The sequence below is a fragment of the Centroberyx gerrardi genome, chromosome 14 (assembly GCF_048128805.1).
Source record: "Centroberyx gerrardi isolate f3 chromosome 14, fCenGer3.hap1.cur.20231027, whole genome shotgun sequence".
Taxonomy (NCBI): domain Eukaryota; kingdom Metazoa; phylum Chordata; class Actinopteri; order Beryciformes; family Berycidae; genus Centroberyx; species Centroberyx gerrardi.
The window spans coordinates 20,828,693-20,839,931 of record NC_136010.1 but is presented as its reverse complement, the minus strand read 5'-3'; the positions used below and the strand labels follow the sequence as shown (position 1 = coordinate 20,839,931).

The following is an 11,239-nucleotide window of genomic DNA, read 5'->3' as shown; positions in this document are numbered from 1 at the left end:
TGATAGACTTGACCTAAACCTGTCCTCAAGCCACGTCAACATATTCTAGCCTTTTTTTCAGCCTCAAACACAATGTAAAAAGACACCAAGGTGGAGATGGAAAGCATAGGATGTATAGTTAGAGAGTACACCGAATGTACAAAACATTAGGAACGTTGTCCTGATACTGAGTTGCAGCCCCTTTTGTACAATCCACATTTCAATTGTCTCATAATATAAAAATGCTTCTCTAACTCGTCTGCTTCTCTTTATCTACATCTCCTCCTTTGTGACTGGTAGAGATTTAATAAGGGTAATCAATAAGGGATAATGGCTTTTACCTGGATTAACCTAATCAGTGTACCTGATGAAAAGAATAAGTGTCCCTAATATTTTGTACATTCAGTGTATGTTTCACTTTGGTCATCAGTATTTATGGATGTGGTTTTCTGTTCTGTACTGGTAGACATACAGTAGGCTATTGGCCAACATCTCCGCATGTTGTAACATGGTGTGATCTGTGATGTAATAGTGAGAATTAAATACGAGCTGAAATTAAAGCCCCTACATGTGGAATATTTACCTCAATATATCATTCTCAAATTCATTTTGATAGCGTAGTATAATGGCTATAATGAGACCATGACACCAAAAAAAGAGATCACGGCACAAGATTGGTTTACTCTTTGTGTTGCTCTGTTTGTGTTTGTTCTACGTCTCCCCGGGTACGATATCCTGCGAAATGTGCAGGACTGACTTACGGCACAAAGGAGGGGCTTCAACCAAACCAGGAAGAGGACTGACTCACTCTACTTTTTTTTTTTTTTTTTTTTTACTTTTTATTTATTTATTAACAAACAGCATGGTAAACAAATAGAAAAAAACATAAACAGACTGAGTCACTCTACTTGTCTGTAGGCAAACAAATACACAGAGAAGTACAGATGCTTTACAGTCCCATGGAGCCTAGGTGTGCAGTCCTGGAATAATCAGGATAACCAGGGAGTAAAGACAAGTTATCGTACAGTAGAATAGATCCACTCTACTGTTAACGCTCCTGTAGGTTAGCCGTCATTCAGTATCACAACATGGTAGCCTGTTAGCCAAAATATGTTGTTAGCATTGGGCAAACTTAATAAATTCCACACCTGTAACACAAAACTGCTTTGCTAGCTCAATCTAGCCAATCTAACCCTAACCCTAACTAAAATATTTGCCAGAATTTGTTTTTGGTCCTGAAAAGATTAGCCACTGCAGTTGCAAAGCTTAGCAACACACACTTAGCAACAAGCACCACTCAGTATGAAGTGAGAAAGCTGATGGACTGACTGATCTGAATTTGGCTCCTGATGAACACGTCGTGTAGCCTGGTAAGACCATCCTGATCACGTGACCTCACATTCTGTTTCGCTCCACAGATCAGTCTGGACTTCTAGCCGCCCACATTGATTTCAGTGGGCGGGAGTACTTGCCTTGACAGACAAACTCCTTCAGCCAATCAGCGAATCCAAATTCAAATCCAGTCGGAAGAACGGCGAAAACGTCTTTTCCGCCGAGAAACTCCGCTAGTGCATACTCTTGTTCTTGTTTAATTGTTGTTATTGAGTCTATTTCTGCAATAACTGCACTTATGGCTGTGTTTACTCTACAAACGTTAACGTTAACACTCGTTGCTTCGGGAGACGCCATTACTGTTTTGACAGCGGCGGCCTGTATTTCACGTCATCAACTACGACGCAGTCCCTGATTGGCCCGGTTACGTCATCAACTACAACGCAGTCCCTGATTGGCCCGGTTACATTGTAATTTCAGGAAATCGATGTGGGCGGCTGGAAGTCCAGACTGATCCGTGGAGCGAAACAGAATGTGAGGTCACGTGATCAGGATGGTCTTACCAGGCTACACGTCGTGTGCCGTGGGAAAAATAATTTGCCTCCTTACACAAGTTTATTCTAGTTCAATTATTCAGTTTGCATAATGACAGTTTCACGTCACCTCTTGATTTGTCAAAGATTATCTTCCCTGAACAGAAGATTCACCACTCAGATGGCCAGAGAAAACGTGCAAAATGAATAGGGGTCAATGGAGGACAAAATAACAAACCATTGCAATTTGAAGCCATTATCGGTCTATATTCTCTTATTTCTGTAAGGAATGTGTTTGTAAAATGTATAAATTTGTTGAATTCATTTGATATCATAATTTTTGAAACAATTGTGTTTTATCTTCTTATCCTATTTTTCAACACACGTACGCACGTACGTGTGTTGAAACTCATTCTCCTGGCATGGCCAGTCAGCACTGTTCAGCCACACCGCTACAGAAGCTAGGTTTTTAAAAAAAAAATCTAGATATAAAATTGAGAAACAAGTGGTCATGTGAATAATGGGATTTGCACTCAGCTCATTCCAGAACCTTGAGAAAATTAAAAGGGAAATGCTGTAGAGTCACAAAACATGATTTTAGCCATGTAGCCCGGTCATTTTAGAGCTTGTTTGTGCTTTGTAATCACCCAATTTTTAAGAAACAATGGATGAGAGTGGATAGGGAGTGGCGTATCTTCCGTTCAGGGAAGATCATTTTTGGATTTGTCACCAAAATCATCAACTTTCAAATTGTAGCTGCTGGTAGCAGCATTAAGAATGCTCTGTGCTGATTTTTTGTAATTGTGACACAACTTTGAATAATCCACATTCTCAAATGGGAAACGTATGTAAATGTAAGGTGAACCACAAAACTGAAGTGAATTGCTGTTGGCCTCTTGCTGTGGATTATGTAAGATTTCCAGTTCCATAAAGCAAAAAAAAAAACATAGACCGTGCCATTGCCTATTTTCTATCACTACTTCCTCAAGAAATTCACCTCAGAACAGTTCAGTCCGATCCCAGTTTCATCGTGACAACAAAGCCGTGGACCCTTATTCTGTCCAAATCTTGGTGATGGTGACTATGTAGAGGTGTTCAATTTCCAGTTACCTTCATTTCCCAAGGTGCAAGCAGAAAACTAAAGCCTAGAAATGCACATAATACAAGATGAGACCACAGCTTTGTCATGTACTAGGTCAGTGTCATTGTTCTGCTGTGGGATAGCCCCACTACAGAACCGAGAGACAGTGTAAACAAAAGAATTAGACAAAGATACAGTTACATTATAAAAGGAATCAGGAGAGTCTTGGCCCCACCAGTTGGAGATACCCTGAAGGTGGCTGTGTGTGGGCTGACACTGGTGAGTAGCAATCTTCATTTAATAATTGATAACCCTAATTTGTAATAAGTAATTCTCTTTGTACACTGCTGGACTGTTATCACCCAGTAATAGGATTGAGCTATTGTTATAACATTGCACTTACTAAAACAAGTAGATTGTAAACTTTTTGTCATCTTGATTAGTAGAAAATCGTTAAAGAATAACATTGATAACTGTAAGATACCTAGGTGTCAGCGTTAAATAGCTGAGACATCTCATGCATTAGGATGACTTCGTCTTCCATGTCACACAAAGATAATGGGATGCTGTCAGGATCATCTGAGCAGTGAATTACTTTGGCAAGCTATAAATCTGTATAAACTGCTGTAATTCATGTTTCCTCATTACAGGTGAAAAATAAGAAAATGGTTCAGCTGGTAAGGTCTACTGTGCTGCTACTTTTGGCTTTCTCAGTAACAGGTAAGTTCCTCAATCGCCCTAAAGGCACTATTATTCCTCAGTCCTTACTGGAAGCTATGAATTCATAGATTAGGTATAGATTGCTGAGAAAAAGAAAAAAAAAACTAAGGATGTTAGAGAACAGTCTATGACAGAATAATCCTGAATTCATTATAGATTATTTTTGCATTTACAATTACAATTATAGTTTCAATTTCCCATTTGGCAGACGCTTTTATCCAAAGCGACGTACATATGAGATTTTAATACAACACAAGATATAATACAACATTTATTGTTATGAAATCACAACTTTCACTGACTGGATAACAAAGTTACGAGTTGTCACACTGTTGCACGGTGCCATGTCACAACTATGAAATACTAAATTATTAATGAAAATCAAATGTCACTAAAGCAAGGGAAAATTGTGAGTATATATATACCGTAAATATATATATATATTGTGCCAGTGATTATGTAACCTGAATCTTTCCCACATTCACCACGGACCAGAGGACTGGCTCAGGATTTGCCTCAGAAACGTTTTTACAGACCAACTCCATTGTGTGCAGTATGTTACAGGATATGAAAACATGTTAAAAGGGTCTTTCACAGAGCATGTGACCTACATGAGAGAGAAAACAGACATGTATGCATTGTAGGAGAGTGGGACACGCAACATGATACAGCAGGTTTAGCTTGGGCGGCGTGGTCTTTAGAGCCAGTTAGGACACATTTGAAGTGAGTTTGATTTGATTTTTAGTTTCTATTTTCCTCTTATGCAGCTCACAGAAAATTTGGGTGATAAATTTCTGTAGCCTAAACCAAAAGAGCTCATATAAAACAAGGAGCAGTCCAAACGCCTGACACGTAGCCTATCCTCACTACTGTCTACAGACACATCTGCACAGAGGATTATCGGGGGCCAAGAGGTTGCGCCGTACTCCATCAAATATCAAGCATCCCTGCAGTATGAGACCAGGCAACACTACTGTGGAGGGACCCTGGTCCACCCTCAGTGGGTGGTGTCTGCCGCCCACTGCTGGAGACCGTAAGTACTGACACTGACTACAACCAGACATGGTAGAGTTCCAGTAAAGCCATCTGACGATAGGGAAATACTCAAGGCAAGGACTTCCATTCTAAGTTCTGTGAGTGTGTGTGTGTCCGTGTGTGTGTTCAAGAGAGAGAAAGTGAGTGAAAGTGAGAGAAAGAGATACATTTCGGCTTTCAAAATTGCAAGCTGCATTGTGTACAGTAGTCGTATAATACCTTTGTAAGAAATTTCTTAGGCATAAGAGACCGCAGACTATTGCCATGATCAGAGTGTGTTTTTTGTGACATTTTGGTATTTCTTATAGTTAGAGGTTAAATTCTGAGGCTCCTTATCTGACTGTGTCCGTTTTGGCCCTCAGGAGCAGTCTGATGAAGGTGGTGTTGAGTGAACACAACCTGTCCGTAGAAGAGGGTTTTGAGCAGGTCTTCAATGTCTCCAAGATATTTGTCCACAACTATAACTACAAGTCGTTCAACAACGATATCATGCTCATCAAGGTAAGCCAATAGAGAAAGATCTACGGCGAATATTGGATAGTCGCATTACAGCAGCTTTTAATGGCAGATATGGTACATAGACTTCCGCAAACCCTGTTACACACAAACACACACACACACACACAGTAGATTGCTTGGTCAGCATCTCGTAGCTGTGGCCCGTAACTTTGGTTTGTGTCACAGCTGAGTGAGCCAGCAACGCTCAATGCCTACGTCCAGCCGGTCCAGCTGCCTGATGAAAACACCCCTCAGCTCAGGCATGACACCTGCACAGTGAGCGGCTGGGGTGTGACGCAGATCTACAGTTACGTCCTCTCGCCTGTGCTACGCGCCGTGGACGTGCAGATCATCCCCTACTGCTACTACTACTACTGGGGCAGGATCACTTCGAACATGCTGTGTGCCGGCTCCCGGTTCGGAGGCAAAGACTCCTGCCAGGTACAAAAAGAGCACTTAAATGTATGATGGAAAGTGAAAACAACAGACATTCAGTGAGATGAAAAATTCTGTGAGATACAATAAATAGCAGTGTGCAATAACATTCAACGCAGGGATAGCGAGAATCTCACAGAAGCACCAAAGGGCCTCGTTTGTTCATCAGCTGTCCTTTGTCTTGGCGTTCCACAGGGCGACTCAGGTGGTCCCCTCATCTGCAATGGCTACTTCGAGGGCATCGTCTCATGGGGTATCAGCTGTGCCAACCCATACTTCCCTGGGGTCTACACCAAAGTGAGGCAGTACTCCAGGTGGATCAACTGGGTTATCAGCAATGACAGATCCTAAACAGTCAGCGGCACCCCGGCAGAGAGGGGCTTCTGGATTGATTCTTTTAGGTCGCTACTGAAAACACGCTACTTTTCTAAACTTGTACTCAGCCAGCTCGTTCAATTTCTTTTTGTCTTCTGTGTCGTCTTGCAAATGTTAGTTTCTCATGTGTACGGTAGTCCAAGGTGATTTCTGAACTGCTGCACAGGTCCCAACAGAGCCAGCAGCATCACTCAACCTGCTCGACTTCATTATTAATTGCTTTCTGTCTGTTTTCTGTACAATGCTAAATGTTATGATGTTAATTGTATCTACTGTATAGTTTAACTGTGATTTCTAAAACTGTCAAGGAAGGCTATAAGAAGCCAGTGTTACCAGCCATCTGGGTTTCTGGAAATATGTTAATATGTTAATAATTCAAACTGTTCATTGCCTCATAACAATTAATATTTGTTCTGTTGTTGACAAACAGTTTGTAACTCTGATAGGGACAGTGCTACAAAGATATATTATTATTATGATTATTATTATTAATATTATTATATAGTATATCGTTTTTTAAACCCACTTTTATTTGTCCCAGTGTTTAACACCTAAATCTGAGCAGCACATTAGACTTGATTAAAGGAATGAGACTGCAAAGTTGAAGCGGAAAAGCAATGATAAGAAGTAGCTTGTTGGCCAGAATTGGTAACTATGGGATGAACTATGTCTCCAGTTTAGGAAACAAAAATGCCTTACTTAAGATGCTAATGAGGCCTTTACAGAAATCATAGTAGTATTGGCACATGTTCTGTCAGAGGTCAATTTAAGGACATCACACCAAAGAATTGGATCTTTATATGACTAATGTAAAAAATGTGATTAGTGATACATGTTTTAATCTTGCCGCAAGCATTGAACGAATCAATTATTCTGTCTTCATTAATTAAATACCATTGGAACATTCATGGCGACAATAAAGATTAATTGTTTTTCTTATGTTGGCGGCTATCTGTTTGTCACGATCTCTGCCCCTGCCATCACAAGAGCAGCATGAGCCAATGAATGCGCTTCTTACACTTTGAAACAGCAACATCTCATTACATACGCTACACTTACCCTAAAGAGCTTCGGGCCGTCCCATCCAGACCACGTGTGACACAGCTGCGGGGACAGGCACCAACCAGCAATCCCAGTGCCTCCTGAAAAGCCCAATTGTTCGCTATCCTTTCACTCTCTCTCTTCCCGCTCTCTCTCTCTCTCTCCTTCTGTCTCTCACTCTCCTTAAAACACCAACAAAGAGACCCACTAACACTGAACTAAAATAGCTGATATGGCAAACCTGGAGAGCGGTGAGCGCTGGGTGACTGAAGCAGTCGCAGAAGCCAGTAGACTCCCCACTGAGGCGGACAACTGGATCAAACCTCTCATTCACAAATCCCAGAAGGCCAAAGAGTTTGCCTACTGTCCTTACAGCAAGTTCAGAGTAGGAGCGGCCCTTATGGCACACGATGGAACAGTCTTCACAGGTACAGTATCATTTCTGATCGTGCATTTTCAAATTGTTATGCGTAACAAAATGATACTTCTATCATGCTGACACATTGCTGCACCAATCACATTCAAACAAGTCAATGAGGCGGTCTTTATAATCTGACAGCTCACACCGCTGATCATTCATGCCACTGCTGCTGTTGACCCAAGTCGATGCAAACTCCCTCCACCACCCCGACCTCCTCCTGCTATTCTCTGTTCACAGGATGCTTGTGCAAGCTATCTCCGAATTATGTCTGGTTTTATGTTGATTTTCATATTATTAATGATATGTCTACTATGCCTTGGGGGGTTTATTGCGCAGAATCTCTCACATGCTGCTTGGATTCATTTGGGGAGCATCCTCAAGAGCAGAGCCTTTTCCGCCAAATACAACTGTATAACCATTTGTGCTATAAATGGTCCAAACTCCTTTGACGTAAGTGTCTCTGACTGAACTGGTTTATTTTGTGGAAAACAGGAAATTGTGTGCAAAAATGTTTCTGTTGCTGATGTACGTTAGTTGTGATAAACGACACAGACTAACATGCTGATTTGGCTGGCTGTTACTACAACCAGAGGTGTCAAGTCAGTCTCAAGTCTTGAGGCACAAGTCTCAAGTCAAGTCCCAAGTCTAAATGTAGATTACTAAATCAAGTTCAAGTCAAATCCATGTCATTAATGTCAAGTCTCAAGTCTAAATGTAGAATAGCAAGTCAAGTCAGAACAAATTAAGAGTCCAGTATCAATTTAATATCTTAAAGAAAACAAAATATCTAAGATTTTTCAATGCTGTATGGTTTTAATAGGATAGAAACTTGGTAAGAGCATCATGAGTTTGATTTCTATAATCAGTTTCAACTACAATAAATTCAATCATTCCATACAATCAAAGTACAAGTCAAAGTCAAGTCCCAAGTCACCCAGAACCCAACTCAAGTCAAGTCTCAAGTCTTCTCTCCATGCATCAAGTCAAGTCTCAAGCAGTTAAAATTGTGACTCGATTCCCCATCTCTGACTACAACTGTTAAGATTTGTGCAGGCTTCAGCCTAAGCTTGAATGAGCACTGATCACAGCTCTTAGTCATTTAAAGAGCATATTTCAGAATATGTGAATTTTTGTGAAGTCACCAAGGACTCAAACAAATCTACTATATGAACAAGCAAACAACTGTACCTCATTGATTACAGGCAGTGTGAAACACCTTGACCAATCATTGTCACTGAGCCAGAAGCAGCCCTTGTAAATTGGTACTGCAATTTAAGTTAAGTTTAAGAAGAGGCCCGTTATGATGACTATTCCTTGAACTCTTAAAAATAACCTCTTTTCTATTTTTCAACAGGTTGCAATGTGGAGAATGCATGCTACAACGTTGGTGTCTGTGCAGAGAGGACAGCTATAACCAAGGCTGTGTCTGAAGGACACAGGAGTTTTAAGGCTATAGCCATCGCCAGGTAGCCTACTTTATTCATGACCTCTTTCCTGCATACCTTTAAGTTGAGGTAAATATTCGCTGATCAGTGTGTCTAGACAACTATTGATTCATTTTTTCCTCCATAGGATTTAGTCCACAATATAACTGAGACACTGAGTAAAAGGCTTCTTGCTATTTAAACAACTGCACTGTTACTGAGGGAACAGATTTGTTTGTTAAAGCATCTGTATGGAATGGACTGTTGTAGAAAAAATTCCCTTACAAAAAAGTGACATGTAGAAACTTACTTCAGATGTGAAAATTTCAATTTCTAGATGAAGTGTTTTTTCCACATGTGAACTTTTTTTTTCACATTTTCACATGTCGTTAGGTATGTAAATGTTTGTTGCACATGTGAAGAGACAATTCACAGTAGAAATACATGACAATACATTGTAACACAACGTGTCGTTATTAACATATCCTGTGTTGAAAAGTAACACAAGTGTGTGTAGTCCCAAAGAAGACACACAGATGTGTTAAAATGACACATCTTTCTTAAGCGTGTATGAAAACCACATGTGCTTTGAATTCACATGTGGGTTTTCTCATATAACTTTTGACAAGGATGGCTACAGTACTGTGACACAGGTGACATTATAGTTTGTTGCTACTTAATAAGTGAGAGAGCACACTATGCCATTAAATAGTATGACTTTCTGCAGTGACCTGGAGGATGAGTTCATCTCTCCTTGTGGTGGCTGCCGACAGTTTATGAGAGAGGTAATGTATGTCTACGGTTTATTCAGCATAAAAACAACTCTATTAATTATACTGCTCCCAACAAGTGTGTTACTGTTTATAAAGGCATTGATTTATTCCCTCCACGTTCCATCAGAAATACTGGTAGAAATAACAAAACCCTCTTATAAGTACACAGACACTATGCATATGCCATAGCCTGTTGAAACTCTGGGTTTTGCCCTGATCAAAACTCACCTCTCCCCATTCAGTTCGGTGATCAGTGGTCTGTCTTCTTGTCCAAGCCGGATGGATCCTACATCGACATGACGGTAGAAGAACTGCTTCCAGTGTCATTTAGTCCTGATGACCTGAAGAAAAAGAGAGTTTCCAACACACAGAATGGGTCAACATGACAGACTTTCCAAAAAGGAACTGATAAAAGCCCATATGGCTATTACATACAGCCTACAGCAGTGTTTTCCCAAAGTGGGGTCCGTAAGGGGGTTCCCAGCAAAATGAGGAATAAATTCACTGTTATTTCATTCATTTGAAGCTAGGTCAGTGAAAGGATGTTATAGGAATGACTTTTCCAATTCGAGGTTTCACTGCTCACACACCCCACCTACAGTATAGACAGTTGTCCAGCTCTGTGCAAAATCATATCCAACAAAAACCTTCTAAGATAGGAAACCTCAGACAAAAGGACATGGATATGTACTTGTTTGGCCTCTTTAGTCATCTCTTATGTATATAGAAATTGTAATGATTTAAAACACGTGCAGAACTAATTTACAAATAACATAAAAAGTGTATTTCCTTTCCATTTATAATAGTGGATGTGATATTTACAACAGACTGCTAATAATATCAGAGATGTTAACATCCAGTAACATTTAGTCGATAATATCATTGTGTGTGAAGTGAGGGACATTGCTGAATTTTTGTGATGCCCAGCTATGCGTGTCAGTCAGACCAGAACCGTTCATGTATGTTAAATAAAAAGGCTAGTAAATTAAATGTATGTATGTGAGTTTGTGTCAGAGCTTCTCTTCTAGCCAAATATCTATCTTTAGGGGTCCAAGCATTGCAGCTTGCTGTGAGGTCAAATAGGTAATTCTGCCAAAATTGCAGAATTCTGCAATTCTGAACAACCTGAACATATGCTTCTTCTTCTGAATTTCTAATATTCACTGAAATTGGTTGGACAACATCACTGATATCAGGTGACAGCAAGTGACTTGCATGGTAAGCTGATGTGGTAAGCTTATTTTGTTCATTTATTTCTATATTCTAGCACAAATACACTACCAGTCAGAGGTTTGGACACACACATTTTTCTTTATTTTTACTATTTTTCACATTTTAGGATAATAGTAAAGACACCAAAACTATGAAATAACACAAATTGAATTATGCAGTGACCAAAAAAGTGTTAAACAAATGTTTCACATCTAGTTTTAGTATTTTTGGAAGGGGTGGTATTTTTTAAGGTAAGTTTCGAACAGGTATTTTCAATATTTTTCACTCATTGTCTAACACAAGCAATGAAATATATACTATGCATAAGATATGAGCTCCCAGCAGCAGGTTGGCTGTTCTCCCATGGCTGGGGAGTCCTC

General features: G+C 40.0%; 2 protein-coding genes across 2 annotated transcripts; both read left to right on the top strand.

Annotated features, from left to right (window-relative positions):
- The first annotated feature begins 3,172 nt into the window (after positions 1-3,172).
- On the top strand, positions 3,173-6,830 carry LOC139914872 (trypsin-3). Its single transcript, XM_071903295.2, has 6 exons — positions 3,173-3,204; positions 3,576-3,645; positions 4,525-4,678; positions 5,043-5,181; positions 5,365-5,619; positions 5,809-6,830. The coding sequence occupies exons 2-6, from the start codon at positions 3,591-3,593 to the stop codon at positions 5,962-5,964; spliced, it is 759 nt and encodes a 252-aa protein (XP_071759396.1). The 5' UTR covers positions 3,173-3,204; positions 3,576-3,590; the 3' UTR covers positions 5,965-6,830.
- A 431-nt stretch (positions 6,831-7,261) lies between these two features.
- Positions 7,262-10,033, top strand: cdaa (cytidine deaminase a). Its single transcript, XM_071903298.2, has 4 exons — positions 7,262-7,457; positions 8,805-8,916; positions 9,602-9,659; positions 9,890-10,033. Exons 1-4 carry the CDS (start codon positions 7,262-7,264, stop codon positions 10,031-10,033), a joined length of 510 nt encoding a protein of 169 aa, XP_071759399.1.
- Positions 10,034-11,239: the final 1,206 nt, after the last annotated feature.